Source organism: Simochromis diagramma, unplaced genomic scaffold, assembly GCF_900408965.1.
Source record: "Simochromis diagramma unplaced genomic scaffold, fSimDia1.1 OVJJ01000746.1, whole genome shotgun sequence".
In the NCBI taxonomy this organism is placed as follows: domain Eukaryota; kingdom Metazoa; phylum Chordata; class Actinopteri; order Cichliformes; family Cichlidae; genus Simochromis; species Simochromis diagramma.
Window position 1 is genome coordinate 3,771,430 of NW_024386757.1, and position 22,828 is coordinate 3,794,257.

General features: G+C 40.4%; 1 protein-coding gene across 5 annotated transcripts; it reads right to left on the minus strand.

Moving 5' to 3' along the window:
• On the minus strand, positions 1–22,679 carry slc5a6a (solute carrier family 5 member 6a). 5 transcript variants are annotated; one of them, XM_040028302.1, is made up of 18 exons: positions 21,887–22,679; positions 13,163–13,264; positions 11,537–11,779; positions 11,211–11,432; positions 10,506–10,571; positions 9,439–9,490; positions 9,271–9,338; positions 8,876–9,030; positions 8,421–8,561; positions 8,185–8,314; positions 7,989–8,077; positions 6,434–6,546; positions 5,630–5,697; positions 5,282–5,368; positions 4,900–5,069; positions 4,611–4,714; positions 2,785–2,906; positions 1–2,699 (listed from the first exon to the last, which is right to left on the minus strand). In XM_040028302.1, the coding sequence occupies exons 3-18, from the start codon at positions 11,660–11,662 to the stop codon at positions 2,490–2,492; spliced, it is 1,923 nt and encodes a 640-aa protein (XP_039884236.1). In that variant the 5' UTR covers positions 11,663–11,779; positions 13,163–13,264; positions 21,887–22,679; the 3' UTR covers positions 1–2,489. The 5 variants fall into 5 exon arrangements, with proteins under 5 accessions (XP_039884236.1, XP_039884232.1, XP_039884245.1 ...); XM_040028298.1 differs by lacking the exon at positions 21,887–22,679 and adding an exon at positions 21,102–21,865; XM_040028311.1 differs by lacking the exon at positions 13,163–13,264.
• Between the last annotated feature and the right edge of the window lie 149 nt (positions 22,680–22,828).

Genomic DNA, 22,828 nt, shown 5'->3' on the forward strand with positions numbered 1-22,828 from the left:
TCAAGTAGTTCTACAATTATAGGAACCATTAAAAAAGTTTTAAATTGTTGCGAATCTGGCAGAATTTGGGAAGCAGTGCACGCAAACACATGCAGAAACACACACACCAACAACAAACAGCCTGACAAACATAATTTGTTCCCATAAAACAAACCAACATGTATTTTACATCCCACTTCTGCCGAAAACTTTTTATGGTTCTTGCATATAGAATTCCACATTTCACGTCAAGAAATGTGGATAGGCTTTGTGTGAAATTACAAAAATATACAAACATGACCTCAAATACATGTTCTATTGGTAAAAAAACAAAACAAAATCAAAATGGAAAACAAATCATCAGAAAGAATGAATTCATATTCTATATGCTTTGGATAAATCGAGGTATTCAAGTCTCGGGATGATGGTACAAACATGCTGGTTCTGTAAACGGACAGCTGCTTACAAGGGGCCAGAGTTCCATCAGACAGGAGTTACGGTGGTCTTGAGTCTCTAACCTTTGTCTAATCATTTGTTGGACTAACTCCAGGATTTCGTAAGGCAACCAAGACATCCAAGTCTTAGTTGTGGACTACTGAAATGGGATGTGGGTAAACAGTGTAGACATGCTTCAAGTGAACTCTCTGGAAACATGCCAGACTACTTTGGCCGAGCAAACATGGCAAATAAATGAACTTGTGTCCATTTGGAAGAGCACAGACGGTACTGACTGAGAATCATTGGACACGCAAAGACATCTAACACCAGGACATGACTTCAAACACTTAAATGATGATGGCCAAGAATTCTGGGATTCCAAAAAGTTTCAACGATAATGAAAATATTCAACTATACACAATATTACTCATGTTAATCACACACTGTCAACGACAGCAACCTGAATTTAAAAGACGGGGCACTTAAAAGAAGCTCGACACAAAGTTCTAAGCAGCGACTCCATCAGTTTTAAATACATTACGTTACTCTCTTGTGGTCCATGATGGCTGGCAGAGCGGTGCTGCCATCAGATGGGGGCAGAGGCGAATCTATAAGCAACTGTGAGAACGGTCCACAGTTCCTGTAATGGACTACACTGAGCTACTTGTGCTTAAACATGCAAAGCTCATGGAAACACAGCTAACAGGAGTTCAGCTAAAACATTCGCTCAGTGAGGCACTTTAGCAGGACTCCAACAGATCCTGACAGATAAACCTGGATATGTGCAATCACCCTCACCGGAAAACTACACAAAATGAAACCAAACCAAGTTACCATCATAGCAGCTCAGCAGGATACGAAATAGTCTGTCGTTTTTTTGTTAGCCCTGCAACAAACTGACAACATGTCCAGGGTGTGCTCTGCCTCTAGCCCTATGGCAACTAGGCTCCAGTCTCTCCACAGTAAGTGGAGAAAATGGATGGATAACTGTGAGGTGTTCTGCTAGAGGTGTGCGTGTTTGTGTTTTTCTTCACGCATCACACAAGCTTTCCAGTCTTTTGTCAGTTGGTTGCTGGCATCAAATTCAAAACATTTAAATTTCAAGTCTTCTCTGGACAAGATTAAAGTTCATATTAAAACTGTGAAAAAAAACTGAACTACTGTTTATATTTATCAGCATCTCTTCAAGCAGCTCATCAGAAAAGGATGCTGGGAGTGTTTGTGCAGTTTTGTGTATCTGACGCAGCAGAGCACAACGACTACTTACTACAATTAGTATTCAGTGCATTTACTGACTGGGATTTTAAACTGGAACATAAAAGTAGTGCTAAATGTGTGAAGGTTATGGATGATATTGGGCTCTTTTAAATACGCTGAGCAGGTTATATTGTCCCAGTGTAGGAACACTGGAGTAAAGTTAAGGATTTACTGAGCTCCATCCAATTTCACTGCCAGCTGGAGACTCCCTCTCTGCCCTCATCAGAGTTCGCAGCTCTACTTTAATGGACTTATATTTAGACATCTACATTAGCAGCTAGAAGGTGACTATTCAAACAGAGGTCCTGTTAAGACACTACACTATCATAGAAGCACAAACCTGTCATGCCCTCTGTTAAAGTTCAGTCTGTTTTACTTTTATTATTTTCTCTTGTACATGTTCTAGAATTTGTGCTTCCAGCATCTCTATAAAAATAACACATTTTATATTAAGTATCTGTTAACTAGCTGATTCTCTGTTTTTTGTCGAGCACAAACATGAAAGCCGCCCAGTCTGTTACTTCAGACTGAACATTTGGGGACATGTCTAAAAAGCCTGTTACAAATGGAGAATAACCGGTGGAGTTCTGCTGATGCCTGTGCTTCCAAAGCTCAGTTCCAGCCTGGCAGAAGCTCATTTGAAGTTGTTTAAGAAAAATAATTGTGAGTAGCAACACTCAAATTTAGTGCCACAGAATCATTGCTGATTTTTTTTTTTTTTTTAAATCTGTTGCACTTCTCACCAAGAGAGAAAGACTGCACAGAGTAGCAGTTGGTCTGAAAGTGTATTTGTGCATCAAAAAAGAAAAAGAGGATCACAAGGCTGTCTCCTGAACCGTGTGAACCGTGTGAGCCGTCAGCCGGCACGAGGGCCAAGCCCTCGAATCCTCCGAGTCTTCCTCCTCCGTCTGTGCTCTGTCGCTCTCCATCTCCTTCTCCTCTGTGACAGTGTCTTCTTTGGAATAAGCTTCTCCGTTGCGGTCCTTTTGGGCCATTTGATAAGGCTGTGTCTTGATTTGTGTGGGCTGGCCAACAAGGGTAAACACACTATTGAAAGCACAAATACTGAAAGACGAACAAAAGTGGAAACAAGTGGAAATATGAGGTTACCTTCTGAGCCAGAGGAGTGATACAGCAAAGCTTTTCTCTGTAGCGGTCGGGCAGAAAAAAGAGCAGCGTGCCCAGGACGGGGTACACTGTGCCCGGGGTCAGCTCCTTCTCTTTCATAGGCCCTAGTATGATGACAGTAACAGGGTGATATGTGCAGAAGAGGCTGACTGGACCTCATCAGAAGAAATTACACAGTTTCTGTAACCCATAAACAGTGTTGGGGAGTAACGGAATACATGTACTGGTGTTAGGTATTTAAAATACAAAATATGAGTAACTCCATTCCGTTACAGTTACCATTTAAAAAGGTGGTATTCAGAATACAGTTACTTTGCTGAAATAAAGGGATTACACGGCTGTATTTTCCTGTTTCATATGTTCGGCTATGCCCTCTCTATTTTTGGTTTCCACGCCCCAAACAAAACATGCATTAAGAGGCTCTAATGCCTGTGTCTCAATCTCGCGGCCCATGTCACCCCTACTTGCGGCCCGCATAATGACGTGAAGAAATATTTTAAAGAATTATTCACAAAAATTATTTAATATGAAGGCAATAGAAGCTGCATTCTTTAGGGCTATCTAAAGAATGGGCAGTGTAGTCCGTGCTGCAGGGAGAATGGACTGCCATACTCGTTATGTGTTTGTGAGCGCGAGGGAGGGAGAAAAAGGAGAGTCGAAAAGTACGAGTTGTCATCGACCAGAAGCGGGAGATGGAAGTATGCAAATATAATAACTGCAGCCAAAAAGAGTGCCTGACGAGCCCGGTTGTAAGTAAGCTATTAAGACTCGACTGTACACTTTTTTGTGTTTTTCTCTGAAACAAGTTTTGTTGAAGCAGCCTTTCAACGCCTCTCTCTGTCTCTCGCTAGCAAAGTTGACCCAGAAAAAAAAGTAAAGCTAGTTTTCGGCTACGAGCCCGACACGGAGCCCGACACGGAACCCGACGTATTAGCCAGAGGTCCCTTTACTACGGACATATTTTATATACGCGTGAAACAGTTTTCTATACGAGATCGCTGCAAAAAGTGCAGCCTTACTGTCGTCGTCCACCCTACTGTTACTCATTTTATATTAAGATTTAAAAATCTAGTCAGTGTTGGTATGGCGAGTAACCTTCAGTAAAAGTAATAATTCACACAGCAATAGTACGTTCACATAGTTTAAAAAAAAAAAAAAATGGATTACCTATTATATTATCAAAGTATTCAGAATACGTTACTCTCATTGAGTAACATAACGGAATACGTTAAAAAATACATTTTGGGGCATGTATTCTGTATTCTGTAGTGGAATACATTTTAAAAGTAACCTTTCCAACACTGCCCATAAAGCATATGGATGCTACAGGTTCTTATAGTGTACACATTAGCTATATGACCAGAATGCCAACATGGTGCAATGAATGCGCAATTCCATTATGCTACGCTAGCTAAGACAACATTTAGTCAACAGCACATCACACCTATATGTGAGAGTTATGAGTGTATTGGTCATTTCACAGATCAAAAAAAAATCCCAAAGTTAATGTTAAATTATTAATTAGTACTGGTCAAAATCAGTTTTTGGTTTAAATATAATGACGCAGAATAATAATTTATGATTAGAGTTGTAACACAAAAGTGGCTAATGCTAAAGTTTTCCTAGCTAGTCATATCCTGTAAATGGAGCCAATTCTCTAACATTAATGGCAGAGTCATTATATTGGCCAAGTTGGCTGGGGAATCAAGGTGTCCACTGGGTTAGTGGAAAAGAGGAAAGAAACAATAAGGTTATATAACAGACGATGTAAACCATTTGTGACACAGACTACAGCTACATGTGTATACCTGTTAGCAGGCTAACTATCAGTCCCACCACCACCACAGTGGCTGAATTATGAGCGCTGTACCACATGTAGGACAATGAGTAGAGTGCCTTCACACCAGCTGACCTGAGAGAGGGAATAAAGACACACACAAAAAAAACAACAGTTTAAATGACCTCCCTCTTGCTGGCCCTACTGTCCATGCTGACTGATATTTATAACATCAAACTTTGGTAATCTGTACAATCAACCAGCACTCAACACTACTAAACCATATTTAAAGTGGTTTATCTTGAGATGAAATGTGTTACCCCGACTTGGCTGTGGTGGTCATGACAGTGGTAGTTATGTTATCAAACAGTGGCAGAGCAGTGGCGTTGAGTGCAGGTGCTGGCGTGGGAACAGACATGCGCATCACAAAGCTCCCGATGCCGATCCAGAAAGCCATGACAAGGCCCGATACCAACCCAACCACTGCACCCTGACAGGAGGACAGAAGCAGTGTCAATTTATGTGTGACCACAAAAATAACAACAAAAGCTGTTTCAAACACTGACTTATTAGTCTTTTCAAGCAACCAAAAGAAGTCCAGACACTTTTCTTTCCAAGCTCCTTAGACTACGATGACCTGGATGACTGAGAACCTTCACAGACACTGAATTATTAGTAGCCCCAAGTTAAAACAGGACTCACAATGGGGTTTGCCCAGGGGAAGAACATTCCCAAACAGAAGAGTCCCAGCAGGGGCCCGCCAACCATGCCAAAGATACTGAAAGCTGCCTGAGGACACACAAGTTTTTACAAACAAACAAACTGTAGGTCAAATCACAATAATGAATACTAAATACTTACAGTGTCTCTGTGTTGTTGCTTTTAATATTCTGCAGAAAGTTAACAACTGTCTTGTATGAATATAGTCCTTTTTTTTTTCTTCTTTTTTTTTTTTAAACCAGTGCCATGATTACCACCATTCACTTTCCAAAACGTTTCAATTCACTTAAATGTAATAAAGCATTTTCAAACTTTTTGATGAACAGTTACCTGCAGCATAGATCCCATTATAGAAGCAATGTAGGCCATAGCCAGACACACCAGACCATAACCCAGGGCTGTGGAGCAGATGAAAAAAAAAAAGAAAAAAAAAAAAAATAGCACACAGTGGTTACACCTCCAACTTCAAGTATTTAGAACCACAAATAAAAAGCAAAGCATGGACTGTATGGCATCTTTACTCTGGTAAAGACACACACACACACACTTATGTGAATTGCTAGATCAGACTTCAGATTGCTGCAGACTGAGTCTGTTCTCTACTATGATTTTTATCGTTTGATAGCACAATTCTGGCTATGAGCACAGCAGCTTCATCTAGAACAGGGAAAGACTTGATACTCGTTTTAGACCGTGAATGAGGGCCTACACCCAACCCTAGTTAAGAATAAATAAGGATTTCTTGACCTAGATACCCTACTCTAAAAATATGGAGTAGAATACGCCAACATTAAGATAATAAAACAACAGCAGTACACTCAAGTAAAATGAAAACATCTACTACTAATACCAGAATAAAAGCATTTGGCTCAGAAGGTAGTGGGGGGTCAGACCTGATGTGTCCATTGGAGTGTCAATGTTAGATAAAAGCACTCGAATGAACGAGGCTTGCAGCAGAGTAGAAAAGGGCTATATTCGCTTGAATCCATTAAGCATGCAAGTAAAATGTGAATTATTCTTTACCCCAAACAAAAACACAATCCCAGATTAAAGTCACACAACAGTACTTGAACTCCAACATAACTGCATGTTTAGAGCAAAGATGAGAAAACAAAACTCCACCACTTGTCTCACCGAGTCCTTTGGACAGCAGCGTGGCCTTGCCTTCAGTCATATTTGGAAAATGAGGTTTAATCAGGTCCTCCATAGTTACCGTTGCTAAGGAATTGAAGGCTGACGAAATAGTGCTAGAAGAAGAAAACAAACAAACAAACAAACAAACCGGTTTAAGTGAAAGTTAAGGGTGGTTTAAACACATCTGCACTGCACAAGCCTCCAGGAACCAGAACGCCATCATCTCATACGCCTGACTTTTACAGTGAGATCTATTCAGGTGAGAGTTGCTGATACTCATTTTTTTGGGCTGCACATCAAAGTAAAGCTGATAACTATGCATGTATAAGTGTTAACATGGACTCAATATGTTTTTATATACTAGATTTTATTGTTTAATAACCAACTTAAAAGGGTAATGACATGCCTTGTGATTGAGTGCTACAAGTACAAAACACACACACACACACACACACACACACACACACACACACACACACACACACACACACCACACACACACACACACACACAACACACACACACACACACACACCACACACACACACACACACACAGAATAACAGCTGCTTGACATTTTGATAAAGCAGCATAGCCTCTGCCAGCCTGACTTGTTATTGCCAAAACTCGTAATTAAAAAAAAAAAAAAAAAAAAAAAAAAGTACTGGGTTCAGTCCGAGGGTTATAAATAACATGAATAAGTTAAAACACCATTTGTAGTTCTGCCTGGGTGGTAAGGTAGTAACCAGCTATAAAAGCTGATACAGGAAGGATTGCGACCAAGTGTTCAGCGGTCATTTACTTTTAAGTTTGCAGAACACTTTTTAAAAACACAATTTAAGACTTAAAAAAATAAATACATTTATACCATTTTCACAGCAGAATGCCACAAAAATCTAGCTATGTATGCAGTGTCATCAGTGCCACGAATAAATAGACGAATCCAAGAAACACGACCTCTATTTAAAGTGCTCTGAAAAACTTCCAGGAAACAACTGTTAATAATGACACCAGTGCAATTAATAACATAGTGAACTGCAGTCAATATACCTTTGTACATCATATATAGTTAACCTCAAGGATCACACTATTCTAGTAGTTTAGCCAACTAGAATTTCCACAGACACATGATTTTGCTATGGATGTTAGCAAGTAAGATTAGGTTAGCCAGCTTGCTGTACTATGGCTATCCTGCACCCATCTGGTAATGGTTAATCTGGATTTTTGTGAGTAAAGTCTTATGAACATAGTCAAAAAGGCTACCAAATTAGTTTGAATAAACATCTGGTAAACACCAGGGACAGATAGCTGAAGTTCTGATTTAATCCCAGAAACCAAACAATCTCTCCATGAATCAAATGTCCTGTTATATATTCTGTTAGCTTAATTGCTAAAGTGAATACAACATGGATTTACACAGCATGTGATGTGCTCTGCAACCTATGATTTTTAACATTAAGAGATAATAGATGACAATACCTTAAATCAGTCATAACACAGAGTGTGTAAGGGTGTGTGAATCCCGACCATCAGTCGTGGTTCTTGGGTTAATCACCTGAGTGCTCCACTGAAGAGGCAGGCCACAAACAGCCCCGGAAGCCCAGGCAGATCTCTGAACACATCCATCACAAAGTACAGCACCATCTAAAAAAAAGAAAAAAAAAGAAGAAGAAAAAAAAAGAAACTAAACATTAGAATTAAAACATTAATAATAATCTACTGATACTTTTAAAGATGAAATAAGAGCTCACCTGATCATTAGTCGTGACGTAACCCTTATCCAGAGGGCTGTCTTCTCCATAGCGAGCAAACATGACCAGACCCATGAGACATCCTAAACACAGGACAACCTGCTGGCATGGAAAGACTACGTAGCAGGACCTGGAAAGGCACGATGGGTGACAAACAGATGGTTATCAATAGGGTTTAGTGGTTTTTAAACAGAAGGCGTTAGCAAAGCTTTTTCTGACAACTTCATGTTACTCACATGACAGCTTCTTTCTCTGTGCGGGAACTGAGGTATCTCTGGACCTGGGCTTGGTTCACACCGTACAGAGCCAACATCAGGAAGACCCCCCCAACACCAAGTGTCCAGAAGGTGTGGCGCTCCAGAGGGTTGGGGTTCAGGCTACAAAGGTAGAGAGTGAAAGAGCTCCTTTGCAAGAAGTAGTTCCAAAATATGTAAAGGCAGTACTTTTGGCAGATTGGTGAACCTCTGAGAAACTCTGCCTCTCTAAGAAGCTCTTTTTATACCCGATCATGCGATTATTGACTCCAGCTCATTCTTTTTTGTCTTTCTATGTTCCGCTGTAAATAAAATATGGACTTGTGACATTTGCAAATCACTGAATTCCATTTTTACCTCCTGTTTTCTATCTGGTGTCATTGAGTGAAGCAGAACTCTTTTAATTTAGTTGCCTTTCAAATATGCAAACTACTTACTCTAGTCCAGAAATACGGCTACCGTTGATGGCTTTCCTCCAGACCTCTGCTATTCCTCCTGCCTGACTAGTTCCCACCACGATGACTGCCAGTTGGCCCGCAAACATGACCACCGTCTGGAACACGTCGGTCCACATCACTGCTTTCAGCCCCCCCTGGGAGACAGGAACAGTAGCAGATTAACATCGGACCATAATGTTCATCATTACAAGTAATCTCATCTGAACTTCCTAAGTTTGCCTAAGCTTTTTCCAGTGTTTTTCACTCCCTTGCTTAGTAAGGATTTGTTCTTATGAAATATATAAGCTGCAGCTGGAGAAAATCTTTTCAAAGACTTGTTTTGTCAAAATGACAAACTGATAAATGTGTCTTAAGATTGGTGAATTTAGACTTACCAAAGCAGTATACAGAGTGCACACCAATCCCATAGCCAGCACTGCCCCCCATAGGTCAAATCCTGTCACTGCATTTGAACAGAACGAAAACATTGAACACTGCAACAGGTTGTCCAACCTTCTAGGTGTGACCTAACATGAAAAATGAAGTAATGACCCATGCATTACCTGCATTAAGAGCTAGTGCTGGAGCATATAAGACTACTCCCATATAAATGACCTGCAGAGGAAGAAACCAACAATATAGAAGAGTAAGGCTCCCAGAAAAAGAACACAGTTCAGAGGTCATATTTTGGAGTTCACTGATAAAGCTCTTTTAAATACACTGTACAGGGCAGGTTTATCAGCCTGGGTTATCTTTTAGAAGATAAACGATACGGTCTTACACTCTAAAGGTCTGTACATGTTCTGAAGAAAAGACAAAGAAAACTATTTTTCATGTATTCTGTTCTTATGTGTTTTGTTTATTTGGAAAAATTGTTGGGAAAAAAAAAAAAAAAAACGATTGGAAAAAGTATCAAGGTGTTGCAATGAGCCAGTCAAATTCACAAATCAATATCTAATATTACGCCGCCTAGAGAATGAGCTGCCTCGGTGGAGGTTTGAACTCTTGGAGTGGTTCTTGTTTATTTTGGTCCGCTTTTCATTTATTGTTTTACTTACAAATTCCATTATCAGAGATCTATTCTTGAATTTTGTTAGATTATACAAAGTTAGGAAAACAATGTTTTATGTGGGGCCTGATGTTGCCGTACACAGAGACTAATGATTGTCTCACAGTACGGCGAGCAATGGTGTCACAACCAGAACACCTTTACTCTAACGCATCCCCAGACTCAACTAACTCACCATGGGTCTGTTGGGATTTTTTGGAATTTTTATTTCTTTTTTCCTTATTAATTGTTGGCACAAGCTACCGGTGTTAAATAGCACATAAAGTTGAACTGTGAAGCCCAGTGTTAACTGATTGTGCTGTGTGATCCAGTGCAGTGGGTGGGTAAAGATTTTGCATTGTATCTGGAAATTCTCATGATGATGTGACTAAAAACAGCTCAAAGCAATAAGACTGATTTAAAGACAACTGTAATACCGGTTTACTAGTTACTGTAGATATATAAATGTAGAATAATCTGCAATATATGATCTCTGTTTCAGATGATTTAAGATTTCACTGGGTATCTATTGCACATTAAAACATCACTTATTCATAAGGATTCACAAATAAACAAAGATACCATCTGAAAGATGAAGGTCGCAGTCCCACATATGCGAACAGTCTTGTTAAATCGCAGTTCCAGATACTGTCGAAGAAAGAATGTAAAAGAAAACAAAAAAAAAAAAAGAGCAAAATCAAAAATCTAACCACATATCATCTCAGAGACAGCCTGTAATATGCATTCAGCACATTAGATGTTTACTGAGGATCAGAAATGGTTGTTTAAGTTCTGATCTTCGGCTTAGACATCAGTCATTTGTCCAGTTAATTTGTAGTGAAGCACCAGAAGCCTCAATAGAGGAACAGTGAGTGGAGTTTAGATAAAGAGAGACGTAGATTCTTGAGGCAAGGACATTTGTTTCTCTGATGTGAATGTGTCAGAGGTAACACAGATAAGACAGATAAGAATGTTAAGCTCTGAGATCATACTTGAGAAAGGCAAAAATAGAAAAAAAAAAAGTGTGCTGAGAGAGTGCAAAACTGAAAAATGCAGAGAAAAAAAAAAAAAAGAAGATTACAATTAATAATCATTTTAGAAAACAGAGACCAAGTCAGGTCAAACTACAAGTGCCTGATGGTTGTTCATTGTCTTGTTTACGGTGTGTGTGAGAGATAAGAGATTAACCCAAGGAAACTTACGACAATGACAAAGCAAAAACAAGACAACACAAACGGTAAAGGCCAGATACAGGTGTCTAATCATGTTAACTGTTCTTGTGAATACCTCGTAAGCACTGGACAGTCGCAGTCTGTAGAAGACTGGTATGAATACATGAGCTGGAATGAGAAGACCCAGGAAATAGGAGCATCCCAGAAACCAGTACTCTGTCCCAAATGTGTACACCTCAGATGGAGCACCCAGGATGGCCACAGCTGACTGAAACGTGGCCAGCAGGGAGAGGGACACAGGCAGGCAGCTCATCGAGCGGTCAGCCATCAGGAACTCCTGTGGCAAACAGCACAGGTGTCACAAATCTTTATTAACATTTAAAAAGGAAAATTGACTTTGTACTCTTTCAATATAAAAAAAAAAAAAAAAAAAAATCATACTTGTGTTGTGCGCTGGCGTCCCCCAGAGAAGGCATAAAAGAGGCCAATGCCAGCTGAGGCCACCAGCAGCAAGGCAAAAATGACATAGTCCACCGTGGTGAAGTGCATCTGCACCACCTCCCCCATGATGAGGACAGACGTGGAGGGGCTGGGAGAGTGAAGGCCTTTGGAAGCACAGCCTCTGAGAGGCTGAGATGACAATGTCAGAGAGAACACCTCACCCAAAGGGAGACCTGCTGAGAGCTGGAGAAAACAAGAGGAAGTAGGAAAGGATGTCAAGTTATTTATCCAACTTGAAACCTGGAGGAAGCATGGGCAGCAGCCCAGAAATATACTGAGGCAGCAGAGGCATCGAGATGTTGTATGCAAAAATAACAAATCTGAAGGGACAGTTTTTGTGAGTTTGGTAACAAAGAGTTGGGGTTTGAACAGAAACAGGAGTGCGTGGTTTTTAAAAATTTTGCAAAAACCGTGTATACAGATGTTTCGCTTTGGTGCGACTAACAAATCTCAAAATAAGACTCCAGCATTACTGCCAGCTCTAACACTCATCCACGCTGATACACAGAGATGATCCACTGCCTATAATTACCATTCAAATTTCCAGATGCTCTACTGTCTGGTGCTTTTACATTTTTATTTTTTATTTATTTATTTATTATCATCATTATTATTATTATTTTTTTTTTACAAACAAACTTTTTGGAGAATCTGGTCTGGAAAGTTTCCATTAAGACACAGTTCAGGTTAGTCATTCAATAACTAGTTGCTCTTGCTAGTGGAAGGATACTGTCTCATCTAGTGTGTAATACTTATTCCATTGAGTCCCCACACTCTCCCTCACTCAAAGTTGTTATTAGCTTTCTGGAATTTAAAGGATTGAAATTCATTAACATTTTTTCAGTTTTCTTTGAATCATAATCTTCTGCACAGAAGCCTGAGCTTTGGGCTTGCTGGAATTTCTTGAGATCTCCTCACACATCTCTCAAGCACTTCTCCAGAAACATTTTGGCCTCTCCGTCGAGGGTGTGCATCAACCATAAATAAAAAAGATGGATGTAAGACCACACTCACTGGCAACTAGTTAATCACAAGTTATTCACCAATGAGCATATGGTACCTCAATATGCTCCTTTATGATACTAAGAAATAGCAAAATTTATAAAATGCACCTAATATTTTATTCAACAGGAGCAGAAATGTGTGACTGAGCCCATGATAAACTCAACAGTGAGATATTTACAGAGGTCAGGACAGAGGCCCATTTTCCCATAAATCCATTTGCATCAACAGTAATCATCTCCTGGTGCCCACTAAGAACAGCAGGTTTTAGGCAATTGTGCTTTGGTTTAACTTTTCAGATCTGGAAGTTATATAGCTATATTTTTATACCATCTATGGTGCAAATAAATGCCTGATATATACTCATTATGACAGTTTAACCTGCTGAGAGTTACATATGACACGAGTGGTTTCTATTTGTCTGCTAAGATTTTAGTATCTATGCATCATGATGTAACCGTTTCTGTGTCAGTCTTAATGCAATTCTTAGGTATCAAAAAAAAAAAAAAAAAAACCAAACAAATACCACAAACAAAATTATGGGAAAAGAAGAAATGACTGCACCTATTGAGACTGAGCTGCTGCAGGCTGACAGACACTCAACACCCTCACTTAAGGTTTACTGGAGGACGTATCCTGCCTTGTCACAGCAGTCAAACATGAGAACTGTGAAGACAGAGGAGAAACTCTGTACGTTTTTAAAAAAAGCAGCCCCTGTGAAGCAAGTAAGACAAATGATCTCGCACAATATTATTACAAAGGATTCAATATATAAGGATTAATTTCACCAAATAAAATCCAACATGTTATTATGCTTTAACAAGACACACAATCGTGTTCCCTGTACTTTGTTTAATGCTGAAAATATGATTCTCCCATTGTTCCTCCCCCTGCATTTTCACTCCATGCAGCGCTCAACTGAAAATATTCCTCCCTCTCCTCTACATATTAAACCAGCTTTTCTTTCTTGCTGTTGCTTTCTCACAGCGTGTTGAGCTGCACTATCCCACACTTCTTATGACAAGAAAAAGCTGAAGGGCAGCTGATTGCAAAAAGGTCGGGCTAAGAACACAGAGCAAAGAGCGAGACTTTGTCAGTCTCAATTACTTAGTTTAACCGTGAGGTCCTGCTGTGTGGAAACATCAGTTTTTGTTTGTGTCTAATGTGTCACCCAACAGCTGATCAAAGGTTAACTGTCTGATCAGATAGTGAAGAAGAAAGAAGAAGGTCGAAGGTCGAAGGTCGAAGGTCGAAGAAGAAGAAGAAGAAGAAGAACTACTACTACTACTACTACTTTAGGAAACTGCCAACATTGTTGACACCAACTGCTTTTCAAGGATTATGAGATTTCCATCTGGAATGTCACTGTCTGCCTTTACACAAATACCACTTTCACATGGACACCTGCTCAGCTGCTCTTCAGAAAGCTACTTGATACATCTTCATATGTTGGCAGCAGTAAATGGCACCTGAAGTGCAAATGTTTCAAATGACAAGTAGTGAAAGATCTAGATGGGGCTACTGAGTTTTTCATGGCTGGAGCGCTTGTTTGTTTCCATTCTAGCAACTTTTAAAAGACAAGCTCAGGAAGGATTAGCAGGAGTGACACTAGATGTGTGAGAATGTCTTTAAAGATCAAGTCAAGTCAAATCAAGTGGCTTTATTGTCATTCCAACCATGTGCAGTGGTACAATACACAATGAAAATAAACAACATTCCTCCAAGACTGTGGTGTTACATATGACATAACAGACAATCAACACAGGTTTATATAAAGTGCAAAAATTGCAAACAAAACAAAGACAGTGCACACACATCAGTGCAATAGAAATGTGCAAAAGACTGAGCATTGTGCAGAAAGCAACTTGGTGTATGAAGGTGTGTGTGTGTGTGTGTCAGTCCAGTCTCTCTCTCTCTCTCACACACACACACACACACACACACACACACACACACACACACACACACACACACACACACACACACTCTCTGACAGGCCTGTCTGTGTAATAGTCTCAGCTGGTTTGATCAAACACTGGCCAATAAAACATATAAAACATGTTCTTAAATCCCACTTATATCCCAGTGGCTCATTATGTCTAATATACAAAGCTGTGACAGGTTGGGAACAGAAGCAGCTGCCAGTGTAGCTGGTTTCATTCAAAAGGCCTCATAACGCAGAGCAGAGTTACAGTGCTGCTGTTTAATGTCACAACACAAAATGGGTCACTTTTATATCAGTGTTGCCCACATGCAGGCCACCCAAGAATTTTTTTATTTTTTTTATTTCTTCATCTGCTCAGTAACAGTAACAGTAACATGATTAGCTCACTATTGCGCTCTTGTTTTTAAGTAGCTTGTAAACAGCTACCTTTGTTCTTCTGTTTCCCTATGGGAAGGCTGGACAGGTTTCTATTGTGCTTGTTATTCCATTGTCTCCAATCTCTCACACTGCAGTCAAACTCCAACTCTACTGTCTGGCACAACAGCTGGTGACACCAGCCCTTGCTCTGCTCTGGAGATCTGCTGCAAGCTTGAGGGCAACTCTGAGCAAATGAAGAACTGATAAAGCTATACTGTTCCTCAGCAATCTGCACAGCAAGAAAGAAAGCTGCAGTCATGATATCACAGAAAGCAAATATTGCTTATATGCTCATCTCAGCTGCACAGCTCTTCTGATTGCAAGAGGCAAAACGAGGGCAACAACCTTGTTGACGGCTTGTTCAAATCAGTGAATGAGGGGTTTCAAGAAGGCTCAGTATAACGAGGATCATTTTGAACTGGAATCATGCAAAGCTACTCACCAAAGGTACAAGTATAAAAACAGAGCAGAATAACTCATGACAGCAATAAAGATCTGTCGTAACAGTTCATCATGGTTTGCAAATTCAAATGCCCACCAGGCAGTTAGTAGATGCAGTTTTAAAAGGTTTTAAGTAGTGATTCTATTGATACAGTAGAAACAATATTTTATATGAATCAAAGAAAGAAAGATAGATAGATATCTCTATCTATCTATCTCTCTATCTTCCATATGGGACATGAGCAGGGGCTATCCAAATGTCTCACATCAGAGTACCCGAATCCACATGAAATGACCTTTACGGCACAGATTTAGTGCTTGCTATCAACTGAGCTTACAATGTGCAAAATACCAGGCTTTTCCCATACATGATCCAATCCTGTTTTATTTTGCATGACAAAGCATAACACAAAAATACCAAATGGCAAAACACTAAAACAATAAAAACAAAAACTACAAGGTAGTAACCAGTGCTGTCATTCTGAGTTAGAAGCCAAAGAGTGAAAATGAGTTTTAAGAGTGAGGCACTCCAACATGGGCAGGAAGATGGTTATAAGGTTTAAAGGCTACACCTGAAAAAGCCTGGTCAGCTTGTTTTTTTTTTGTTTTTGTTTTTTTTTTTTTAAATCAAGCTTTTGGGAATTACCAGGAGCTGCTGGTCTATGGACCTCTGCAACCTCAAGGGGATGTACAGAGTCAACAGCTCAGAAATGCAAGTTGTAACTGAGCCTTTAAAAGTTTTAAGACCAAATGAAATCTTAAAATGGACCCTAAAAAAAATGAAGAGCTAGTGGCAGGAAGCCAGGATGTGGGAAATGACTGAGGCATGTGAGTGAAGCATTGGTACGGCCCATGCAAAGTGCATTACAGTGGTTCAAGCAAGTTGTGATAAAAGCATGAATAAGATATTCAAAAACTGTAAAAGATAAGACATACTTGATCTTGAATAAAAATGATTAAAAAAAAACCCTGAATGATAAAAAAAACAAAACAAAAACAAAACGGCTTTAAGAACAGTTAATCTGCTGATTTAGTTTAAAAATCACATTTAAGTTTGACAAACAGTAGCCAAGGTTAGTTACTCCGGGGTTGTTATTCAGCCACAGTAGGCCCAAGTCCAAGAGAGGAGAAGCACAGCTATCACTAGGTCTGAATACAGACCTAGTGGGAGAAGAAATCAGAGGGAGAAGACGAAGAGAAAAGATGATTGGGCCAGGACTCAAACCCTGTGGGACTCTTAAAGGGAGATGAGGCTAAGGACAATGGAGAGTCACCAAAGGAAACCAGGAAGGAATCTCTGTGATAAACACCAGCTGAACCACCGCAAAGCCTAAATTACACAGTAATGTGCAAAGTTTAAAGCCACCCCTCAGGTCTTTATATTAGGCTCTTCTTTGAAAGTTGGCGGTCTTTTGTTCTGTACATTGTCAAGATGATCCCACACAGCTTCAACTCAATTTTCAGCATTTCTCCAGTCCTTAAGTCATGTCTTTAGGATATGACTATCAGATGCTGTGGATAGTTTTTCTAGGCCTGGTGCTACTTTTATCCTCAGCTCTCTCTCCATTTTTTCTTTTTTTGGGCTGAGATTACCAAAATTTGGACTAATAGTTTTTCAGAAATTGTCTTATTGGTCCAAGACTACTTTATGCTCATCTGTTATCTGTGGGATTTTTCAACCAAAGAAATTGGAATAAATTATGTCCTTTTGTAGCAGACTTTTGTAGCAGACTGCTACAAAGAAATTGGTTCTTTGCCAATGCTGGTTCATTCTTTGAGTGGTTTGAAAATGACTGAAAAAGCAGCCAATGTCCAAAGAAAAAGCTCGAAAGACCGAAGAATTATTGTCCACACCAGTGCTTAAAAAAAAAAAAAAAAAAAAAAAAAAAAAAAAAAAAAAAAAAAAAAAAAATACAAGAAGGTCTAGGTCCTTGGAAGTAAAATATAAAGAAATGAGGGCTGGTTCAAGAGTTTTGCACAGTACTGTACTTTTCCTGTCCGTGACTTCACTAGAAATTGATGACTACACTTGCGTAACTCAAAAAGTGTGCACAAGTTCTGCGTGGACAACCATTTGCATGTCCATCTGCAATTATGCTGTGTGGACCTCAGAACGTTCACTTTATGTGGCCTCTAACCGGACACTTGACAGCAACCCCACATGCTACTCCAGTCTGAATAGTGTACAGTTAATGGCTTGCTCAATAGGAAGGAAGACTCATGGCAAGAAATTTACTTCTGCCCCAGTTGGCTAACGCCTATTTCACCTACTTACTTCAAAATGGGAAAATTCCTTTATATGGTGTACAGGGTCTCAGTGAACTTATCTCGCAAACTTATTTATTTAGCCATGCTTTAGGGACTAGTAAAGCGCTATATAAATACAGGCCATTTACAGGCCATGCTCTGTGTGCCTGTGCGTTTTCAGCGGTGGCTGTGCCATCTTACGCAAAACACCACAACGAGGTCATGGAGGTCGTGGTTGCCTAGCAACAATGGGACAACGATTGTACATTACGTGAGGTAGTCTAAGCAGAGCTGGTGGCATCATCCTTGTGTAGTGTGTGAATTGTAGAGAAAAAAAAAGGAAACCTGCTTTTTGGTGGTGCGAGGGAGGGTGAGCCTGGGAAGGTTTGCATCTGTACAGGAGCAACGCCTGAATAGGGCCAATGCTTTGTACAATCCGTTTAAAAGCAACCCACGCGCTTTCATTCTCCTCATCAGACAATCAGAGTTCAACACAAACATTCCTCTTAAAGCAACTTAGGTTTCACAGGATATTAAGAATAGGGACTACAGGGCAAATGGGAAGAATACTACCAATGTCCTATTATCCTTTCTAGTGTAATTCACTAGCTGGACCCACGTCCTCATTTTAGGATTGACAGTGTTTTAGTAGGTAAAGGTGAATGCTTGGACATGAATTAAGCTGCGGTTTGGGGAAGGCCTCGAAGGGGACTGGCAACGGCTCCCGGGCCTGGCAAATCCAAATGTACTAAATAGAAGTGAAGAAGTTAAAGAATTGAGAACAAGGACAGAGGGAGGGTGGGGTACATAAACGAGAATGAACAGTTTGCAGAACTGGGGGGAAACCTATATAGATGGCAACCGGAAGGAGCGTGTTTGGAGGCGTGGTCCCGCTCCTGAAATTCAGATACATAATCTCCAATAGAAAAATCCGACTGATTGTTCATCCAACAGATTTTTTATTTTATTTTTTTTTAAATTTGATTTCAGGCAATTCCAAGGACAGTCTGACCAAACTCAGTGCAACTTGTCCTTTCCAAGTGACTTTCTAAATTTATACTTATCTGTAGCTGTAGCTCAGGTGGCAGAGCAGGTCAGTCACTAATCAGAAGGTCGGTGGTTCGATCCCAGGCTGCATCCTGGCTGCATGCCAAATATCCTTGGGCAAGATACTAACCCCATGTTTGCCTACTAGTGGTGGTCAGAGGGCCCGGTGGCGCCAGTGTCCGGCAGCCTCGCCTCTGTCAGTGCGCCCCAGGGCAGCTGTGGCTACAATGTAGCTTGCTATCGCCAGTGTGTGAATGGGTGAATGACTGAATGTAGTGTAAAGCGCTTTGGGGTCCTATGGACTAGAAAAGCGCTATACAAATGCAGGCCATTTACCATTTATCTGGACAGTGAGGACCATTTCAGTGAAGAGAAAACACTGATTTCCATTTCCTGACATGTTCCAAGACCTCTGCCCCTATTAAATGAAATGCTGGAGGTGGTGAAACCAGCATACAAAAGATCAACATTTATTAAATCGGACACAGGACAAAAAGGACGAACTGTGGAGCAGAAAAGGGTTGCAAAGTGGCTTGTATAGGAGTAGCAACTGCAGACAGGCTAAATAAGATTTGGGTATGTTAGTTTTAATCATCAGATTGCTGGGGCTTTCTTTGTAGTATTGTTGGGTTTTTACAATCTACAATCTTACAATATAAAGTACCTTGAGGCAACTGTTGTTGTGATTTGACGCAATATAAATTTGAAATTGAAAATTCAGTGAACGCAAAGGGAGCAACTCGAGGTTAAGTATATTGCCCAAGTCACCATCCAAATCACCATTGCTGTTAGTGATCAAACCTAGTTTCAGTGTGTCACTTGATATAAAAGTCAGTTGTGAAAGTGGCACAAAGGTCACAGGATTCCTCAACTTAATAAGAAAAATGACTCGTGGATAAAAATGGCGTGTTCTGATAAATATATTTAACTTCTTTTGTCTACTGGACCATGAGTTATATGAGGTTATGACAATAAGAAATTAGGTAATCCACAACTACTGTGTATACTGACCATTAAAAAAAAATGCATCACTTTCAGAGACACTGTACATGTTCAAGCTCCATGTTTACACACAGGCACAGCTGGTCTACTGTGATCATCTCTGGAATTTGTGCAGCCACAGTCTCCAGCTGAGTTTGTATCTCAGTTACCCTAAAAGCCCAATGTGAGTAATCATTAAACCTTGAGCCACAGCCTGATCTGCTCTGTAAAAGAATCACCACGAGCACAGATATCAAGGTAAGAGGGGGTGGGCGGAGACTGGAGACAGTGGATTTTTTTAATTTATTTTTTTATAAGCAACAAAGATAAAGTGCATAGTGCAATGCGGAGTATAAAGCAATCACCAGTGATTGTTTTACACCCCAACCCTGATATCACCACTTAATGAGCTTTGTTATGAAAATGCAAGTGTTGTTGTTGTAGTGAATGATGACAGTGTGCTATTCTTTAGCGATAACTGGTAACGTAACGCCAGAGGTGTCGGAACGCTGGCTTGCAGAGTATGGTGTAGTTTCTCACTGGCAGCAGAACAGATAAGCTGAGAAAACCGGACCCTTAGATTGGACGACACTTTAAATGTGGCAGCAAAAGAAGAATGTCCTTAAATAAATACGTTACAAATGAACTTTATTTATACAGCGTCAAATCACAACGGTTGTCACACATCCATTACCCTAGACCCTACAAAAATGCAGAGTTATCAAATTCCAGTTCAGGGATCTCTTGTAATGTAATATTTTATGATGTTGTAGTTGACTTATAAAAATTGTGATAAGAGACAGGCTCCGTTAACACAATTATTAGCCGTACTTATCTCTGAGTACCTGAGAGCAGAGTGGATCAACAATTTTCAGAATACGTTAATAGTGACGTGAACGTCACAGGGTAATTAAGCCACCGTAAGCAGTACATTGAGTGGAATTGCTGGTTGCTGTATTGTTATGCTAAGTGTGAAACATAAAAACACACGTAAAACCTTCCACTTAATGCTGCTCCCAGCAGAATACGGAACATTAACCTGGAAACGCAAACACTGACACATTAGCCGGCTACAGACTCCCCACGCTCTTATTCATTCCAGCTGCCTGCCACACAGCTAGCCAAATCGGCTCACCTTTGCTACGTAGCTGCAGTTCTGTTTTCAGGATAGCTATAAGAGACATTACTTAACCCTAAAGAAGAAGCACGAGCAGACGAAGCCAGGTAAATATTGATCAGTGCGCCCACATGGTCTTGTTTCCCAGTCACCCTGACCTAAACTTCACATTGGTACCGCGTGCTCCAACGTGAAACTAATGTGATAGCCGGCTCTGTCAGAGCCCTCGGCGACAGCTAAATAAGCGAATACCAGTCCCCCTTGATAATATTTCCTCTTGAGTGAATTTATTAGCTCAGCATGCTTACCTGTGGACGAGTCTTCGCTGGCAACCTGCTGTAATTGCAACACATCACTGGGTTGAAGCCACTTCATGAGTAGGACCTCCCATTATCCTTGACACTAGATGCCTTCACGTGCTCCCCGTAAACTAAAATTAAACCTAACCACCTCCATATATTTCATTGGGTTTAAATTACTGCCGGGTATCTACTAAATATGTTACACAAGTAGTTTCATAAAATTGAAATACTCCATCATGTCAACTTTGTACTTAACGGTACTTAAATACAAGATCCTGCTAATTTGTTGACGCCGCTCTTATAAAGATCTTTGGCAGTGGCAACTTTATTTAAACCACTGAGACACAACCCAAAGAATTCTTTAATAATGTGAAGAATAAATCAGAATGCTAATAAATGGTTTGCAATTATTTAAAATACGTTCACAGCCCATTCTTTCCCTTTCCCAAATCCAATACAACTAGTCTTTCTAAAATCTGTGAAGGGAATAGATTGCTCTGGCACTCTAGAAATCTTTAAATATTAGACTATGATTTGAGAGCTCTAGTTTTCCACCGGGAATGAATTGAGGCAACAGAACATGGGAGCACTGTAACTGTTGCAATCATTTCGGGCATGATGACGATGTTTGTCGTGATGGCAGTGAGCAGCCGCAACAGTACCGGGGAACCGGCACACGTCATCATCGCTGGTAATTGATCACCATGGCAATGGCAGCTGATTGATTTTGCCGACTCATTGACATATCCCTCGTTCACCCCGCAGAACACACGCACACGGTTGTATCCTACCTGTCCTTTTCCATATCCAAAGCTAGTATGAAGACATTTTCTCAGTATTCATACCCCCGATGACACACGCTCGCTCCGAGTTCAGACAATGCATTATTGACATTCATCAAAACGGACCCCATGACATCCTTCACTGCTCCCAGTGCGCATTGGTAAATACGCAGCTGCACACATCTCTGTCCCCTCTTCCGGCACACATCTCTGTCCCCTCTTCCGGCTGGTGACTCATGCGCCTCACTGAATTAACGGTGGCACTACAGAGGAGGGATGATACTGTAGAAAGTCAGGGTACATAACATCAACTGACTGCTTTATTCCCTTGGCTTCAAACACAGGCACGAAAAGATAAACTTAGCACAAAAATGTAAAAGCAAGGAAATTTGTGTTTGGTTCATTATGTTTTAGCCTGTTTATTTCCTCTTAAATGGTGCCCCACATGTAAGGAAAACACATTTGTAGGTTGCTCCCATGCAAACGTAGCCAAGTCTTTTCTGCCAATGCCAAACAGCTTATTCTGATATTGACTCTTGTTCTGAGCTTCGGGTAGCCCAGGTGATGACAATCAGGTTAGCCGAGTTGGCAGCACCTGTGAACATGGACCCTGCTACAGGGTCAGTGTCTGCTCCAAGAATACCACATCTGACTGACCTGGATAGGGACTGTGCCATAGGAAAACTTAAAGCTGGTGTTCTGCAAAACAAAGTTGCAGGGTTATTAGGAGTGAGCCAGTATATTCGACAAACTGCTGTTGCTCTGGTGTCAGCAACATGACAATGCTGACCTCAATCCCACTGAACACATGTGAGATCAGCTTGAGTGTGCTGTTCATGTCAGTGTGACCTACACAATCAGTAGCAGATGAAGCTGTTTTTCATTGGCAGAGAAGATTTGGCAAGTTTGTCACAAGTGCAACCCACAAATGTAATTTTTCTTACATACGTG

Excerpts from the sequence above, each read along its gene's own strand:
- slc5a6a (XM_040028283.1), bottom strand. The coding sequence starts at position 21,146 with ATGTGTTGCAATTACAGCAGGTTGCCAGCGAAGACTCGTCCACAG. Across the intron at positions 11,433-11,536 it reads GACGCCAGCGCACAACACAA|GAGTTCCTGATGGCTGACCG; the intron begins GTATGATTTTTT and ends TGTTTGCCACAG. Across the intron at positions 5,070-5,281 it reads TCCCCTGGGCAAACCCCATT|GGTGCAGTGGTTGGGTTGGT; the intron begins GTGAGTCCTGTT and ends TCCTCCTGTCAG.